We start from the raw sequence: 19,302 nt of genomic DNA, 5'->3' as shown, positions 1-19,302 counted from the left end.
TGAAGACAGAAGTGACCTCTGGATCAGCAATGTGGAAGATGCTGGTACAATAATTTCTGTGTAATAATGGGGAAAGGCTGACTGAAGAATGTTCGAGAGAGAATAAGAGGAAGGGGAAGTATAGACAACTATTTTGACAAGAGCTTTACTACAATGGTGTGCATGTGTGCTAAACTGCTTTAGTTGTGTCCGAATCTTCACGGCCCTGTGGACTGGGGCCCTCCAGGCTCCTCTGTCCATGGGATTCTCCAGGCAAGAATACTGGAGTGGGTTGCCATGAACTCTTCCAGGGAATCTTCCTGACCCAGGGATTGAACTTGAGTCTCTTGCACTGGCAGGCGGGTGCTTTACCACTAGCGCCACCTGATAGTCATCTCCTATGAAGGCAGGGGGCATAGTGAATGAATGCAGAGTCATTTTTTAAGTGGAAGAAATTATAGTCTATTTGTAAACTGATAGAAAGAAAGGTACAAAGATGATGAAAAAGAAGACGGAAGGGAGAAAGTGGCTGAAGACTGTAGGTGAGAGCAGACGGGGTCACAGCAGAAGTGGAGGGGCTAAGCCTCAGACAGGAACACAGAGAGTTCATCCAAAGTAACAGAATATAAGGTACAGGTGAAGACAGGTGGGTGGAAGTGGCAGTAAGAGCTTATAAAGTTCTTTTATGATTGTTTCTGTTTTCTCAGTGAAAAAGAAAGTGAGGATATCAGCTAAAAATGAAATCAAGGAGAATGTGTTGAAGGTCTGAGAGAAAGAAGAAATGAAAGCCATCTCCTCGGTAGCAGAGTAAGCAAGTGAATGAACTGAAGAAGTGGATAAGGATTAGAGGATAGCATCACAGATCCACTATCTCATAGATCCACTAGACACTGAATTACAGTGACACTGATCTGCATGGCTTCATGTTCTTCTTCAGGAATAGGCAACTGCACAGGTGCATGTGTGAGGTAGGCTGTTACATTTAACTATGACTGGAGTTTTGCCAGGAAAGTAACACGGTGAAAGGGAGGAGCACAGGTGTGACTGTAACAACAAGAAACTTCAACTGGATGCAGAGAGGAAATATGGACGAGAGTGAAGGAGAGAGCAGAAGGAGAAGATCGATGAACTTAAATCCAGGTGGGGGGCGAAGGATTGCCAGAGTTGGAATACTTGAGGGAATGAATTTTTTTAAAAATTAAAAACATGGTAGTTTTTGGAGGGTGGATTCTTGAAAATGAGATTTTGGAGGGGATGAAATTTTGGTAAAGACAAGATCAATAGTATGACCAGGGAAATAAGTAGCTGAGGTAGGCAGAGAATATAATCATTAGAAGAGAAAAAGTTAAGGAAATGCAAGTGTTAGATTATCTACATGGGTACTGAAATCATCCAGTACCCATCCAGATGGGGTGACACTGAAGAAACTGAAAGGAAAGCAGACGCTAAAATGTTCACAAAGTGACAGAACATGGCTGAGGAGTCTGCATATGATATCCATAAGGTAGACTTTATGAGATTCAAAGCTGGGGTTTAGGGAGAGGAAGTAGAAATGAGATGTCAGTAGGACATCTATCCTATCTTCAGACCAGTATGAGGGACATGGAAGAGAAAAGAGAGGCCACTTAAGAGAACTGCAGGGAAAGCAGTGTTCACAGAGAAGTTTTAGGTTCTCCTAGAGTAAGAAAGGTAAGGAAATATTCAGAAGAGTTATCAATATCCTGTGATAAACCATAATGGAATAGAATATGAAAAAATGCACATATTTGTATAACTGAATCACTCTGTTGTATAGCAGAAATTAACACAACATTGTAAGTCAACTATACTTCAATAAAATTAAAAAAAGAAAATGACAGAACTATATTGGGTGAGTCTGGGAAATGAAGGATAACATAGGATTCTTGAACTGATTGACATCAACTGAGTGACAGAAATTGACATAAATTAAGTGGTATAAGATTATTAATCCACATGATCTCAAGGCAAATAATGATGACAATGCAGTGAGTGGTAGGGAGCAAGGACTAGGAAGTAGGGACCTGACCAGATACAGGCAGAGTTCTAAGACTCTGATTCTCTTCTGTTGACACTGATGTGGAAACCAGAGGAGGGGAGCTCTTCATTTATTCCCAGAGCATAAACACTTCCCCAGAGAATCATAATGAGCCAACTGTTTCTGGGACAGCAGTACAGTATGTACAGCACCTCGGGGGAACTCCTTGGTGGTCCAGCGGTTAAGACTCTGCTACTGCAGGGAACATGGGTTCAATTTCTGGTTGGGGAACTAAGATCCCACATGCCATGCAGCCAAAATATATACATATATATAAACATACTTGGCAATCCTTATGGATTCTGGCCCAATGAGAACTCATAATAATAAAAGCTACTAGCATTTTACCAAGGACTTGACATTTTGTGTATGTCATTATATTTCATTCTCACAATAATCCCAAGAGAAAAGCATTACCACTATCATTTTAGAATTGGCAAACTAAGGTTTTCTGGGTCAGGAACATCCTCTGGAGAAGGGAGTGGCTCCTCAGTCCAGTATTCTTGCCTAGAGAATTCCATGGACAAAGGAGCCTGGCGGGCTATAGTCCATGGGGATTCAGAGTTGGACATGACTGAAATGACTAAGGACAAACTAAGGCTAGAGAGATTAAGGTATCTTATATGCCTCAGCCCTCAAGGAAAGTCCAGACAGATCCCAAATCCTATATAAAATTAAAAATAGCAGAATTTCATGAATAGAAATCCTGTTCTTGGGAAGGAATGATGCTAAAGCTGAAACTCCAGTACTTTGGCCACCTCATGCGAAGAGTTGACTCATTGGAAAAGACTCTGATGCTGGGAAGGATTGGGGGCAGGAGGAGAAGGGGACGACCGAGGATGAGATGGCTGGATGGCATCACTGACTCGATGGATGTGAGTCTGAGTGAACCACGGGAGTTGGTAATGGACAGGGAGGCCTGGCGTGCTGCAATTCATGGGGTTGCAAAGAGTCGGACATGACTGAGTGACTGAACTGAACTTTTATAAAGGTAGAATTTTTATTGTGCTCCAGGCAAATAATGAAGCTAATCTGTAAAGACTTGTGATAATTCTTTCTCCAATCAACAAATCCAGTCTGAATACTCTTTTATGACAGTCCAACAAACTAGAGAGAAATTTAGCTGTGTATTATTCTCTAGCATATATGTATAGCATATGCATATGCTATATATATATACATATATATGTATATATATATGATTTGTTATTATTTTTAAAGCCTACCTCCACAGAGAACTTTACAGTAACTGAAGGAATTCAATCAACAGCAGACAGGTGCAGCACTGTGTATGAAGAATCATGAAGAAGTTAGTTCATGGACCAAGTAAGCTACAAAAAATCAAAGAAAAAGAAAAAAGGAAGAGAAACAGAGCTTTTCACTTTAGATGTCCCAAAGTTATAGAAAGAACAACAGATGTCAGAATTTTAAAGTTAAATACATATGATTTGAAGGAAAGCAAAAAAAAAAAAAATAGCATTATCTGGAAATCTTCATAAATTGAATACTACTTCCAAATAATTTAAATTAATAAAGCAAAACACTTCAGGTAATGAAGACACAAGTGCCACATGATTGACTAACATATTAATCTTTTAGTAGAAACCATGATAAAATAACCTATGAAGATGTTAGATAAACTATCACAATTAAGTAAAAATAACTTTTTTAAACAAAGAGGCAAAATTTCAAAACATGCATTAAAATTCAGTCATGTTTCAGCAGGATTTATAAATATACTTCTTTAATGCTCTTACTCCTGAATTTGGGATGTTGTATTATGAACAACTTGTTACTTTGTGATTAATATTGCATCATTTCCTAGTATTTCTATCTGTCTGCACAGTCACCCAAGCCCCCTGCAAGCAAAGGAATGTATTTGTTGGTTGAGTGACCAAAAGCAATGACACAACTTACAGCTATGAACTATGGATCCTAAGTCAGTGTTGTGTAAGAGTCCCCTGGAGGACTTTTAAAAAGAGATTCCTGAATCCCACCTCAGATTTTTGGAATTAGAATCCCTGAGGCTTAGAAACCTCTGTTTACAGAACAATCTGCAGATGCGTCTGATGCATAGACAGATTAAACAGACTAGAGCTGTGGATTTAGAACTCTGTTCTGAAGTCTTAAAATACTCAAGAAACACCTGTTTCAACCAGAACAATCCCATTTTTATCTATTTTATGTATCTGTTGTGTTTCTTAAAAACCTGAAAACAACAGGGCAAAATGAACCCATCCATATGAGACTTAAACTCATGATTCTGGCATCATAACTGTCCTAATCCAAAGGGAGATCAGCCTAGGCAGATAGAAAGACCAGGATTGGTGGACACAGAGTATTTGTTAATGCCAAAAGAAAAACTTTAACAAAGCAGTTCCATGATTCATACACCTACTCATTGCAACTTAAAAGAACTTATTCAATACATGTCTGAACTGCATAAGTGGAAAAAACTTATTTATATATACACATCTACATACGGGGGGCAGAGACAGCAGTAGTAGATCTGGGAAGGTGTTCTCCAGAAACTGATCACCCTAGGAGAAAGATGATCAGCATGAACACCTGGGTACTGCTTCTCCCTGACACAAGGTCTGGATCCTTTAAACCTCTTTCAGGTGCTTTCCCTAATCTACTCTAACCTAGAAAACTACGTCACATCTTGTGGAGAAAGGCAGGGGAAGAAGGCTGGTTTCCTCCTCCTCATCTGTCCTCGGATATTCCCCTGAAGGACTGGCTCCATATATTCTGACCTTCTGAAATCCTCCATTTCAACCACCCTACCTAATATTCCCACTGGAAATTAGATCTGAGACAGCCAACCTGGCTGACATGATCTCAATAGGCTATTTTATCAAATGCACACGTTTTACTTACCTGTCTGAATACACAAGCTAAGCAGGAGATGAACTGAGTAAGAAGCCAGGAGAGCGACTATCAGCAGCAAGAAACTAAAACATAAAAGAGTACATGGTCAAATTTGTCCCCTAAAAGTTTCCTTTTTATGGTATTTCACTGAAAAAACTTTTTTTTTTTCTTTCACATTCAAACGGTCATGTGTATGAGTGCTAAGTTGCTTCAGCCATGTTTGATTCTTTGTGACTCTATGGACTGTAGCCCTCAAGGCTCCTCTGTCTTCTCTCCAACTTAAGAGAAGTAAGTTTCAGTTGGGAAATCCCATTGTCTTTTTTCTTTACTCTATCCCTCCCCTTTTAACGATGCATTGCTGTTGTTTAGTCATTTAAGTCATGTCCAACTCTCGCAACCCTATGGACTGTAGCCCTCCAGGCTCCTCTGTCCATGAGATTCTCCAGGCAAGAATACTGGAGTGGGTTGCCATTCCCTCTTCCAGGGGATCTTCCCAACCCAGGGATCGAATCCACGTGTCTTACATCCCCTGCATTGTCAGGTGAGTTCTTTACTGCTGAGCCATCTGGGAAGCCCTCAGTGATGAGCGCCTCCCTATAATTTTGAATAAACACTGCATTTCAGCATCTATTAAACATACTCAACAAAGCAAACCAAAAAAATACAGTTAACACACTTTTAATGACATGATTTGAAAAATGTGTAATGTAATAATTGCGGTCCTCTCACCAAAAGTATGAAAAGAAACTGCATATATAATCCCTTACTTTTTCTCAGGAAGATATTGGCAAGACAAGTTTCCAGAGGAGTGCTCCTGAAGCTGAAGACATTCTATCTTTGCAGTCCACTTAATACTTGTGAATAAGTAGCAAAATGGAGAGGTGAGAGTATACTTGTCAACTGATGTCAGAGACCTCACAAAAATAAGGTTGGCATCACCAGGTGGAAACTGTGATATGATTCAGCAAGCACCCAATCAGTGGTATATATCTGCATGTGAGATCCTGCAGTAAAAAATGTGATTTTTCAATTGGAACTAAGAAATAAGTCGTATGATTATGTCTTGCCTGAGGTGTCATACATAGCTTTTAAGTTTTAAAACTATGAAAGTTTGCAAATATATCCCATAATAAAAGCAAGTTGGGTTACTTAAAAGTTGGTTAGCTAACCAAGAAATTCAAAGTAAAAGCAAAAATGATCCTATATGAGACTGTATTTTAAATTTCATAGGAAAAATAGGTCTGCTTGTACTGACAAAACAAACTTGTTCATTCATTCATTCTATTAAGCATGATGCTCCATGCTAAGGATAAGATCTAGTCCTAAAGGATTTCAGAGTTCAGCGGGGAAAATAACTTGCAAACAGATAATTACACTATAATAAAAGAATGAATATAAAAGTACTATGGAAACACAGAAAAGACAGCAATGTCTTCTGTCTTGGGCAAACTCGCCTATGAGCTGAGTCTTAAAAGATGTAAAGGAATAAACACAGGGTACATGGAACTACTTAACAGGAGGAGAGAAAGAGATGGAGAGAAACTAAAGTATTATATGTATTATTTACAATCACAAAATCACTATTTATAAATAAGCTGCATGACTGATAAACTCTGATTTACTTTGGCTCACTGAACACAACAAATAAGCCACTTGTTAAGGTTATTAAGGAATGTGGATCAAGTTTCTCTTTTTTTAAAAATTAGCCACACTTTGGATTAAAAAAAAAAACAAATTATATAGCATCCGTCCAAGCTACAGACTAGCAACAGTATAAGAATAAGAAGAACCCCAGAAATAACTAGAAGTTGTATAATACCAAGTTCTACAGCCTATCTCTTTGCTTCTCAATGTACTATCAAAATGAAAAAAAAAAAAAAAATAGTAAAATAAGAAAAAAACTCACCTAAATCCAAGGATACCAGTATGAGCCATAACATAAGCTAAGCCAAGGATGCCACTTCCCATGATGGCATTCATCAAATTAAACACTGAGAAACCAAATGAAGCACCTCGGGATCTCTGTGTGTGAACTTCCTGTAAGCACACGAATTAATAGAGTTAAGTGTTTGAATGGTGCAGTCCAACTTTGGTCAAGAAATGACTGACAGGTTATGGAGTGTCTCCTAAAATCACAGACATACTGTGACATACTAGTTGCTCAACAACCAACCAGGACCTCGTTTCCTTTCCTTTCCTTCTCACTTCCCACTAGTGCAGCTCCAGGAATTCAGTTTCCTAGGAAAATCATCTCTACCTGCGCAGAGACCCAGTAGGCTTCAGGAAGAAGGCATGACTAACCTTGTGACTGTAAAAGACAGGGTAAAATGGGGGTGGGGACAGGGAGCAGGCAGATGGCCTCAAGCTCACGTGATAACTGAAGAATCCCTGAGTCAGCTTGAGGTTGCTGTAGACAACTGTTGCTCCCCAATTACTAGGACTGCAAAACTAATCTCTATTTATACACTTAATGAATTAAGTCTGCCCAACTGAAATGATGGGCAGGAATGCCATGCAATGACGATATTGTAAATAGAAGCAATTCACGTTGCTCTAGCGAGGATACGCCTTGAAAACACTCTCCCCTAAAATAGCATTTGGGAATAAAGTCCTAGAAACTGTTACCGCCCTGGGACTTGCGTTAAAGAACCGAAGTGCCCACTGCACAGGTTTTAGGGTCAGTGACGTGCTATGTACTTATTACCAGGCCTCTCACGCTCCTTCACGGCTAAGTATCTCTGTATTAAGATGTTTGAAGTGAATTGAAGTCGCTCAGTCGTGTCCGACTCTTTGCGACCCCATGGACTGTAGCCTACCAGGCTCCTCTGTCCATGGGATTTTCCAGGCAATAGTCCTGGAATGGACTGCCATTTCCTTCTCCAGGGGATCTTCCCTACCCAGGGATCGAACCCAGGTCTCCTGCATTGTAGACAGACGCTTAGCAGTCTGAGATGTTTAGGTCCCCAATGACTAAGCTGAGAAAAGCAAAATCTTGTGACTCTTGCAAAAAGCTCACATGACTGGTGGAAAAAACGAGAAGCCGACAAGGATACCGAGAGCAGTGAGTTACATAACCGTGGGGCTGCTCCCCTAGTGGGGTCCCCTGCCTCCACCTGCTGCTGCTTCTCTTCCACCTGAGCCTGCAGCTTCAGCTTTTCTTTCTAGAACAGGGTAGGCTCCTATCTCATTGATGAACTCCGCCAGATCTCCTCGGAATCTCGGCTGCTGCCTTTGGGGCCCAGGTCCTAAACTACTCCCCTCTCCCCTTGCCATCCCCTTTCTTTTCCCGGTCTTATTTGGCAGTCACTTCAGAACCGGGAGCCAGCGGAGCAAACTTACGTTGCTAAGCAACGGGCTAGACTCTTCCGCCTCCGCCTCTTCAGGCTCTTGGGTAGAGACAAACCAGCCGGGCTCGGCGTTGATGACCCCCGCTGGGACCTCCATGCTGCTCGCTGGTCGACTACCCAGTCCATCCACTAGCTGCTACCCCTGCCCTCCCGCCTGTAGTCGCGCTGGAGGCGGGCCTACGTTCCCGGCCCTTCCGGGTTCCCGTACCTCACCAGGGCCGGGACGAAAGGAGGGATCGACGTGCTGTGGTGACGCTCGCCTCACGGCGGCGAACCTTGATGGTGTCATCGAGGGCCCGCCCACCCGCCGAAGACACGTTTCCGAGCTGTACCAGAGCATGAGGTGAGGGTCTGGTCTTGGAGCCAGCTACGGGGCGACGCCAGGAAATGGGATGGTGACGTTGGTGAAGTGGCGGCCGTGGTGCCCTTGAGAGAGAGTTCGAAGGGGCTGAGGGTCCGGTGGCAGAACCGGTCGGCTCGGCGGCTCTCCGCCTCGCGCTGTCTGGGCGCTAAAACGGCAGGAAGGCGCCCAGCGCCCGGTGCACAGCCGAGGCCTGAGTACGGGGCAGTGAGGGGTGTTTCATCTCTTCAGAACTTTCCGATAGAACCTTTAGCCACATCTTACTTGTGGAAAGCAGAGATTCACTTTAAGTAATTTACCCAAGATCACACATCTGGTTAACTGCTAAACCCAGTTTGAACCCTGTCAACTTTTTGACAGTTGCTTTACAGGGTTCCTAGGCAGGGCCCTTCCTTAACAGTTCCTTCTTCGTATTCCGGAAGGCAAAATGAAACACTGATTCTAATGGGATGTGCATGTAACACTCAGCAAAGTTCCCATCCTAGAAATCCTGAAACCTCTACTTATGGGTAGGACTTGAGGCAGTAAAACATCAAAGACAACATAGAAATAGATTAAGAACGCAGGCCTTGCTCAACGATTTACAGCAACAAGATTTTGGGTCAATTAACCTATTTCTGAGCTTCAGTTTACACCTTTGCAGAAATGAGAATGCAACACCACACATCTCCCAAGATTGTTACTGTGAGTAAAGCGTTCAGCACAATATCTGACCCAATAAGCTTCCATAAGAATATCCTTTTAAATATTGACATTGGTAAAATTATCAATATAGTGACCATTTCGCTTAGAGATGATCCTTTAACTTAAAATTTCGGCCTTCCAGTCCCAAAATGTTCTGTAGAAAATTGTGGGTGGGGAGATTTGTTGACTATAGTGAGAGTGATGGATCACTAAACCCTAGTCTAGGCCACAGTGGGGCTGGAAGTATACAGATTTATTATTTACTACTAATAAAAGTCATCCTATCCTGGAGAAATTAATATTACACTTCTCACATACCACTAAAAGTTTTCATCTTTGGCATTTAGCAGGTTATTTGAAACAATTAAAATTTTTAAGACTCGTGAACATGTTAAGCTAGTTTGTAGCTTTATGGTAGTTTTAATTGAATGCTTTATTTTTAGCTTATTGAAACAATTTGGATTCTCAAGAAGACTTCTCAAAGTGGCAAGCTGTAGAATAACTGAGTCAGCATCACTGGTTCTACTACCTTGGGCATCGTTGATACAGAAGCTTAGCAGAGTACCTGTTATTTTCTTGCTGGATCAAAGAAAAAGATTCTCAACCATGCCTGAAATAGAAACAAATCACAGAGACTCTGAATTGTTTTCCCCACCCTCCGATGTCCGAGGAATGACAGAACTTGATAGAACAGCTTTTAAAAAGACAGTCACCATCCCAGTGCTTAAAGTGAGGAAAGAGGTAGTCAATAAACTGATGCGATCCCTTAAAAGAGCAGCACTGCAGCGCCCAGGCATAAAACGTGTGATTGAAGATCCAGAAGATGAAGAAGGTAGACTAATTATGTTGGATCCCTATAAAATGTTTACCGTTGATTCCTTTGAGAAAGAAGAACTCAGTATTTTAAAGCAGCTGAATGTCAATCCACAAATATCGAAATATAATTTGGACCTAACTTATGAAAACTTTAAGTCAGAAGAAATCTTGAGAGCTGTGCTTCCTGAAGGTCAAGATGTGACCTCAGGGTTTAGCAGAGTTGGACACATTGCTCACCTGAACCTTCGAGATCATCAACTACCTTACAAGCATTTAATTGGTAGGTGTGTCTTAGTAATAGTCACATATTAGAAACCAATTAGCAAGTTCTAATTTTAGTTTAAAAAAAAGTAAATGCCTATTATAGAAATAGGACATTTTATCATTTTAAGTTTAAGCAGGATCTTGAGCTAATACTCTCCTTTGAGGGCCACTTTGGAATAGCCTTCCCAGAGTCATTTGTTGTTGCTGTTTAGTTGCTAAGTCGTGTTCGACTCTTAAGAGATACCATCGACTGTAGCCCACCAGGCTCCCTAGTCCATGGGATTTCCCAGGCAAAAGTACTGGAATGGATTGCCATTTCCTTCTTCAGGGGATCTTCCTGACCCAGGGATCGAACCCACATTTCCTACATTGGCAGGTGAACTCTTTACCACTGAGCCATCAGGGAAGCCCTCCCAGAGTCAAGCAAGCTCTAAATATCAGTTCAAGCTTTTGTGTTTAAAATACATAAGCATTAACTTCAATCACTTGCTTTGGCACAATTCTTTGGCAACTTATCATTTTGGTATCCAGAACTTATGAGTCCTCCAGGACTATGTTGAATGCTAGGTTAAAGGGCAAGACCATGTTTACTCATGCTTTCATCAGTTCAGTTAATTGAGCCTCTTCTATATCCTAGGCACCATACTTTGTTTTTTAGTACTCCTAGCTTTTTAGAAACAACTCTGTAGCCCAGAGTTGAAGCATGGGTCTTTTATTCTTTGGACTAAGAAAGAAGTAGAAGACTAATCAAAATTGCTCTTGTCCTTATGTAAATATTTAATGTCCATGCATTCTCCAGGTTAATATTTTTAATACAGAGTAATTGTCAGAACTTCTGGGAATTATTTTCAGCTTTAAAATGTAGTGCTCAGTGTTTTGCATGGGTAGAATTTCAGAGATGTGCTGTTATGAGTTTACTTTGTTTTTATTGATGAAAGGGACTAATAATGCATAGTGATAACATAATAAATACTTAAGCAGAGCCTTATAATTATGATCTGGTACAAATGTCAAGTCTAGGCTTTCCGTTGAATCACTGCCTGTCCAAACTCAACATTCTTTTAGCACTCTTATTTTATAAACTCGCTCTCATAAAAGGGCACTCACAGATTGAAAATGAAACATTTTCATACAGAAGTAATTTTAAAGCTTTTACTATAGACCTTTAGAATGTTTTTTTTTAATTCATTTCAAACTAACTTCTGTACCTTAAAAATTGAGTTCTGATACCTGAAGCAGAACAAGATAAAACAATGATTGACGATAGTTTGACATTATCATATTCAAAATCAGGTATCTAATTATCAGAGAGAAATTAGACAAATTCCAGTTGGTATTTAAGCGTATTTGTATAAAAAGTCCAGTTCAGTCACTCAGTCATGTCCAACTCTTTGCAACCCCATGGACTGCAGCACGCCAGGCTTCTGTGTCCATCACCAACTCCTGGAGCTTGCTCAAATTCATTTCCATTGAGTCGGTGATGCCATCCAACCATCTCACCCTCTGTCGTCCTCTGTTGTATCTGTATTATGGAGTGCTTTATACTTACTTACAAATCAACTTATCTTTCTTTATACAATGAGATAGCATATAGATTCTTGTAATTTTTTTTAAGTGCTGACAAAAATGCAGATTTTGATTATAGGGCATCAATATACCATTGCCAGTGTCTTTTAACCTTTGTAGCTTTTTGTGCTCTGGAAAATATTTGACATAAAGAACAATTTAAGTAAATAAACATTTTATTTAGAGAAAAGTAAAGAATCTATGTTTCTTTTATTTGAAAACATTATTTTGCTGGTATACATTTCCAAAGTGGAAGTATCTATTTTAAATACATAATAAAGCAAACATTTGGTTTGAGGCCAGTGGGGACAGGCTAATGTTTTCTGAGACCATTTGTTTCCATAGTCCTTAATATCTCTTCAATTTTTTAACCAGTTCCCTGGGTCTACCTGTTTGCTTACTGTTGCACTGATACATTTGAGAAGACTAAGTAAAAGACATGGAAAAATATTAGGCAGAACAAGCTCTTCAAAAATTTTTCTTTATAAATGTACCCACATATTTTTTTGTGTTTGCATAGGGGCTGTCAGACATTAACTTTGGTAATCCGTTGAATTTTTAGAACTGCATTCCTCTACACACGCGAGCTTCCCAGGTGGTGCTAGTGGTAAAGAACCCATCTGTCAACGCAGAAGACATAAGAGACCTGAGTTCTATCCCTGGGTTGGAAAAGATCCCCTGGAGGAGGGCATGGCAACCCACTCTAATATTCTTGCCTGGAGAATCCCATGGACAGAGGAGCCTGGTGGGCTACATTCCATTCAGTTGCCAAGAGTCAGACACGACTGAAGCCACTTAGAATGCATGCACACATAGTAGATGCAATTTTTGGATATAAACCAGAAGAAAATATAGTTCACATCCATTTCATATTTGCAATTTTAGCTTTTATTTTGCAACCAGAAGGCAGTGTTTATCATGATTTCTGTGCTTTTAGGCCAAGTTATGATTGACAAAAATCCAGGAATCACCTCAGCAGTAAATAAAATCAATAATATTGATAATACCTACCGAAATTTTGAAATGGAAGTACTATCTGGAGAGGAGAATATGATGACCAAGGTATGGAATATTTTATTGTCTCCTAATACAGTGTATATCAAGATTAACTTTTGAAATCAGGATAACAGATTAAGGAAATACAATACCCAGTATTGATGAGCATGTGAGACTGTAAGCATTTACATATATTATTGATGGGAAAGCAAAGTCAGGAAGAGTGTATGGTAATATATTGCAATTTTGAATAGATACATCCTTTGACCTAGCACTCCATTTATAGGAAGTTATCTCAAGAATATAACTGGACAAAATTGTAATGATGTACCCAACCAGGGATTGAACCCGTGTCTCCCATGCAGTGGAAGTATGGAATTTTAACCACTAGACACCTACATCATTTTTATAATAATAAATAAACATGATGGAATGAAAATCTAAATATCATCAGTAGATAACTGATTAAATTTTAGGATAATAATACAATGGAATACTCCATCACTGAAGATTATTTAGCTCCATCAGTTCAGTTCAGTTGCTCAGTCGTGTCTGACTCTTTGTGACCCCACGAACTGCAGTACACCAGGCTTCCCTGTCCATCACAAACTCCCTGAGCTTACTCAAACTCATGTCCATTGAGTTGGTGATGCCATCCAACCACCTCATCCTCTGTTGTCCCCTTCTCCTACTGCCTTCAATCATTTCCAGCATCAGGGTCTTTTCAAATGAGTCAGTTCTTCACATGTGGCTCTAGGTGAGTGATCACACCATCATGGTTATCTGGGTCATGAAGATCTTTTTTGTATAGTTGTTCTGTGTATTCTTGCCACCTCTTCTTAATATCTTCTGCTTCTGTTAGGTCCATACCACTTCTGTCCTTTATTGTGCCCATCTTTGCATGAAATGTTCCCTTGGTATCTCTAATTTTCTTGAAGAGATCTCTAGTCTTTCCCATTCTATTATTTTCCTCTATTTCTTTGCATTGATCACTGAGGAAGGCTTTCTTATCTCTCCTTGCTATTCTTTGGAACTCTGCATTCAAATGGGTATATCTTTCCCATATTAAGTTTCAGACTCTTGAAACTTAATAATATGATCAGAGGATTTGATGTGGTCAGGAGAAAAAAATATGTACAAATTTGGAATTATGGTCCATGAAGAGAAAATATAGATGTCTCTATTAGATTTATAGAACTTAGGAACTTTATGGCCTTTGATTCTTCATCTGTTAAAATAAGGGGCTCAAGATGATAGGTGAGGTTACCGTTCACAAATGTAGTTTTGTTTTCTATTTTCTATCATGTTTATGATAGTCCCCAAAGAAATGCTATAAAGTTTTAATTTTGTTCAAGACTTAGCTTCACTGTCGTTTATCCATGAACACTCAGATTTGGGAAAGGCAAAAACAGGGGAATGATTTATTCTATACACTGGCTCTATTTATAGACATGAAACCTGCCAAGTCCAAGTAACTGTCTAAAAACATAACAAAGTACCTTGAAATTCACTGACACATGATGCATCTATCCTGCCAAACTGAAAACTAAGGAAGGAAAGCATGTTTGCTGTGTGGAAGAGCTGTCTGCAATTTAGCTACCCACCATGAAGACAGATGTAGTGTGTTGTTTCACCCTAAAGGCTTTTTCCTATCAGGTGACAGGAGATAATATAATTAAGCCAGTCAGTTGGCCTATCTGAAAAATTCGGGGAGCCACTTTATGATCCTTTAGGATGAGATGGAGAGCTGTTTGGTTTTAAAGAGATGACTTCTCTCATGAAAACATCTAATGCAAGATAGTAACTACCCTCAAGTTTAGCATAACACCAGATTTCTAACCTAAATGCCTTTAAACTCACTATAATTTGCTCTTAATAGTAGTAAATTTGTAGTAGTAAATGTGTGTACGTGTGAATGCATCTATCAGTGGCTGGAATTTAAGACTAAGCAGTTTAACCAAAACCATAATACTTTTTTCAGGTTCGAGAAAACAATTACACCTATGAATTTGATTTTTCAAAAGTCTATTGGAATCCTCGTCTCTCCACAGAACACAGCCGTATCACAGAACTTCTCAAACCTGGGGATGTCCTATTTGATGTTTTTGCTGGGGTTGGGCCCTTTGCCATTCCAGCAGCAAAGAAAAACTGCACTGTGTTTGCTAATGATCTCAATCCTGAATCCCATAAATGGCTACTGCACAACTGTAAACTAAATAAAGTGGACCAAAAAGTAAAAGTCTTTAACTTGGATGGGAAAGACTTCCTGCAAGGACCAGTCAGAGAAGAGTTAATGCAGCAGCTGGGACCACTGTCAAAAGAAAGAAAACACTCTGTGCACATTGTCATGAATTTGCCAGCAAAGGCTATTGAGTTTCTCAGCGCTTTCAAAGCACTCTTAGATGGACAGCCATGTGGCAGTGAACTCCTTCCCATTGTGCACTGTTACAGCTTTTCCAAAGATGCTAATCCAGCTAAGGATGTTCAGCAACGAGCTGGAACTGTGTTAGGCATCTCCTTGGAGGCATGTAGTTCAGTTCACCTAGTAAGAAATGTGGCCCCTAACAAGGAAATGTTATGCATCACTTTTCAGATTCCTGCTGCTATACTTTACAAGAACCAGACCGTAAATCAAGGTAAGTGATTTCTGGGAAATTAAATGTAAGCTGTAATACTTTTAACATAACTTTCTTGGGCAACATATATATTTTATATTTTTTTAAACTTTGAAATAAATTAATTCTAGTTAGATATTTCAGTTCAAGACCCCTTGCCATTCAACTGTGACTAATTTCTCACAATTTTACAGATTTTATTATGACACACTGTTCATTCTAGTAGGCGGCTATTTCATTAAAATAAATCCACAGGAATGTTACTATTTCATGCATAAGTTGACTACATTAAAAATGTTTAAAATGCCTATATTATTTGCTTTTTAAAAGTTATTTGTAAATGTTAAGTATCTTACATAATATAGGTTTTCTGGATTTGTTACAGACAATCATGAAGATCCACCTCTTAAGCGCCAGAGGACAGATAAAGACTTTTAAGAAGAAAATACACAAATTGCTTCAGTCACTTAATTGGAAATATTTTCTCCCTCTCCCCACTAGACCTTTGTGATAGTGAACTATCATTTACATGATTTCTAATATTTTAGTATTCAGTTACTTTAGTATTGAACCCTTTTATTTTACCCTCGAGGCTTCCCTGGTGGCTCAGATGGTAAAGAATCTGCCTGCAATGCAGGAGACCTAGGTTCGATCCCTGCATCTGGAAGACCCCCTGGAGAAGGGAATGGCAACCCACTCCAGTATTCTTGCCTGGAGAATCCCATGGGCAGAGGTGCCTGGCGGGTTGTAGTCCATGGGTTTGCAAAGAGTCAGACATGACTGAGTGACTAACACAGTCCTATAAATTGGGAATTATCAAATTTAAATTTAAGCCTACTAAATATATTTTGTTTTATAATTTTATCATCATATATATCTAATATTTTATTAGATAAATATGTGTAAATATTGTCTTTGGAAAATAGTTTTTGAAGGTATGATAATTGCATGCTAACTAGGAAAGCACTAATCATTTTACAGTTATCCTTAGTTGAAGAGTGTAGCTAAGTTATATGTAAGTACTCCTATACTATTACTGTTAATATAGAAGTATTAATAACAACAAATGAGATTATTTAGATTAGAGACAGGCAAACTATGTCCAGCAGGCCAAATCTAGTCCACCACCTGTTGTATGGCAAGTAAGCTGAGAATGGTTTTTACACTTTTAAATGATTGGGAAAAAAAAAATGTGTGACATGAAAATTATACGAAATTTGAATTTCAGTGTCCATAAATAAAGTTTTATTGGAACTTATTTTTTATGCTCATTTGTTTACATACTGGCAATAGCTGCCCTCATTGTATAACACCAGAGCTGAGTAGTCAGCTGCAACACAGATGGGATATGATTTTCATCACTTCACATTGCTGCTCAGCACACTACGAATCAGTGACATGGTTATAACGCAACAGCATTTTTTGTGCCACATATATTGCTAAGCTATAACATTTTATTTTACTATTATGAGTGTATATCCATCATTCCAAAACAACAAAAGTGGACATCCATGTTGAGCTTTTAAAGTATGGTAGAGTATGAACATTTTTGATACTGAATTAGATGATAAAGCATCCATAACTGAGCTAAAGTAAAATATACTTTGACATTTCCAAAGAACTACACATCATCAGTATTTCCAAGTCACAGGCAAGCAACTGTCAGAAAAATTACATATTTAAACTGGACATTTACAGTAGAATTTCCTTATAAAAAATGAAAGTGGGGCTACAACCAAAATAAGTCTCCAAGTGAGTTTTATAAGTCAAGAAAAGAAAATTGTTTACTGATGGAGAGTTAATTGTGTTTGTTTGAAAGCAGCAGTCTTAAGAAATGTGTCCAGAGAAAGCAAGTTTTGTTTAGGACTGTTAGCCTTTTGGCAAGGACAGTTGCCCAAAGAGTTGTGAACACTGGGAGTACCATCAATAGTCAAAACGGTAAATGAGTCCAAGTAGTTGTTTACTCTTGATGAGTTGATAGATGTTTCTAATACAGCTCAGTTCTTGCTTATTTGCGATGTCAATTCTGAATTTGAAGTTACTGAAGAATTAGCCTCTGTGAATACTCTGCATGGAACTATTGGTGAATACTTTCAAAAAAGTTGAGGAAACGAATTCAGTAAAACCTGAAGCAGAATCTGATCTGTTATAACTAATGATGGTAAAAGAAAGTGTGAGGTTAAAAAAAATATCTAGTGGAGAAACTTAAAAGCTTATGAAAATGTAAGGTGTTTAAAACCTATAGTTATTCACTATATTATTCACCAGCAAGTACCTTGCAGTGATATTTGAATCTATCATTTGTTAATGAACCAGTAATATCAATGATAAACTTCATTTGCTTTCATGGACTTTAATCATCCTCAAAGTCCTTCAATTTTGTCTGAAATTGAAGCCAAATTTCCTGACACTCTTAACCTAAGCTTGATTTGCTTAGCAACTGTAAAGTCTGACTGCAATTTTTTCGGTTCATGGCCAAGACTGAAATTTTTCTTAAGAACCAACCTTAAGCACTTCTAAAATACTGAATGTCTTAGGAAGTTAGTTGCTAAAGGCTTGATATTTCTCATATGTATCAACCACAACTACAGGACAAAAGTAACAAATGTGAAACATACTGCAATAGTATGAAATGACTACATTTCTCATCTATCAAAAATTAAGGAACAAGGTTTCCATTCTCACACATATTAGTGGATATATTTTTCTGAGTTCAGCATTTTTGGAAACTTGGTGCAAATGTAAAGAAATTTCCATGTTTCAGAACCCATTTAACTACAACTGAACTTCTTCAACTGGAAGTGATAAATGTATTACTGTAATGACATGCAAAAAGGTAAATACCAAGGGGGGATTAAGAAAAGCCTTCCAAATGAGATACATGCTCCGTTAAAATCACATGTTCCAATATCTGGTAGTATCTGTCTGAAAAGACTTTTTTAAAGATGAAATATGTAAGATCTCATTACATATAACCATTAGCAGGTGACCAATTACAATTCATTTTGATGATGGAACACTTAGAACCCCAACTAAATCTAATTTCCTGCCCCCCACAAAAGCACTATTAAAAATTTGTTGCTGCTGTTTAGTCATTAAGTCATATCTGACTCTTTTCGACCCCATGGACTGTAGTCCGCCAAGCTTCTCTGTCCATGGAATTCCCCAGGCAAGAATACTGGAGTTAACTGCCGTTTCCTTCTCCAGGGGCTCTTCCAGACCCAGGGATCGAACCCAAGTCTCCTGCTTGGCAAGCATCTCCTGCTTGGAAGGCAGATTCTTTACCACTGAGCCACCTGGGAAGCCCACAAAAAAATGTACTCAATAATATTTTGAATTTTGTTAATTTAAAAAACTTTGCCAATTTATTTTATCTCATTTATCTACATAATGGCCTCAGTTTTGCCTCTTGGCCCCAAAAGCCTAAAACACATTTACTCTCTGGTTCTACAGAAACAGTTTGCAGACTCCTGCTCTAAATCATTAACTACAAATTCAAATAACTTTAGCAGCTAATAATATAAACAGATGAAAGCAATACATCATAAGAAGTACAGGTAACAATGCAGGAGATATGAGTTTGATTCCTGGGTCAGGAATTTCCCTGCAGCCCACTGCAGTATTCTTGCCTGGAGAATCCCAGGAACAGAGGATCCCGGCAGGCTACAGTCCATTGGGTCGCAGAGTCAGACACGACTGAGTGACTAAATAGCAACAGCAGCATAGGGAGGTAATGAATTGGAACCT

At 39.0% G+C, this 19,302-nt stretch overlaps 2 protein-coding genes across 5 annotated transcripts in view; one reads left to right on the top strand and one right to left on the bottom strand.

Moving 5' to 3' along the window:
* SLC38A6 (solute carrier family 38 member 6) overlaps positions 1-8,434 on the bottom strand; it is a 64,926-nt gene extending 56,492 nt beyond the window's left edge. For 2 of the 4 annotated variants that reach the window (XM_004010701.5, XM_060418136.1), the window contains exons 1-3: positions 8,246-8,434; positions 6,813-6,943; positions 4,916-4,989 (exon numbers count right to left, since the gene is read on the bottom strand). In XM_004010701.5, coding sequence (XP_004010750.1) covers positions 4,916-4,989; positions 6,813-6,943; positions 8,246-8,350 — 310 coding nt within the window. In that variant the 5' untranslated portion in view covers positions 8,351-8,434. Of the gene's footprint in view, positions 1-4,915; positions 4,990-6,812; positions 6,944-7,085; positions 7,213-8,245 lie in introns of those variants that run through there. The other 2 variants (XM_042253070.2, XM_042253071.2) reach the window with 2 other exon arrangements.
* A 1,470-nt stretch (positions 8,435-9,904) lies between these two features.
* TRMT5 (tRNA methyltransferase 5) lies at positions 9,905-15,993 on the top strand. The gene is made up of 4 exons (XM_004010700.4): positions 9,905-10,394; positions 12,882-13,006; positions 14,922-15,576; positions 15,941-15,993. Exons 1-4 carry the CDS (start codon positions 9,905-9,907, stop codon positions 15,991-15,993), a joined length of 1,323 nt encoding a protein of 440 aa, XP_004010749.3.
* The last annotated feature ends 3,309 nt before the right edge of the window (positions 15,994-19,302 follow it).

Source organism: Ovis aries, chromosome 7, assembly GCF_016772045.2.
Source record: "Ovis aries strain OAR_USU_Benz2616 breed Rambouillet chromosome 7, ARS-UI_Ramb_v3.0, whole genome shotgun sequence".
NCBI lineage: Eukaryota > Metazoa > Chordata > Mammalia > Artiodactyla > Bovidae > Ovis > Ovis aries.
This window is presented reverse-complemented; position numbering and strand designations above follow the sequence as displayed.

Bases quoted from the DNA above. Each gene is read 5' to 3' on its own strand.
- TRMT5 (XM_004010700.4), top strand. From the start codon at position 9,905: ATGCCTGAAATAGAAACAAATCACAGAGACTCTGAATTGTTTTCCCCA. The intron at 10,395-12,881 runs GTAGGTGTGTCT...CTGTGCTTTTAG, and splicing joins ACCTTACAAGCATTTAATTG to GCCAAGTTATGATTGACAAA. The intron at 13,007-14,921 runs GTATGGAATATT...TACTTTTTTCAG, and splicing joins AGGAGAATATGATGACCAAG to GTTCGAGAAAACAATTACAC.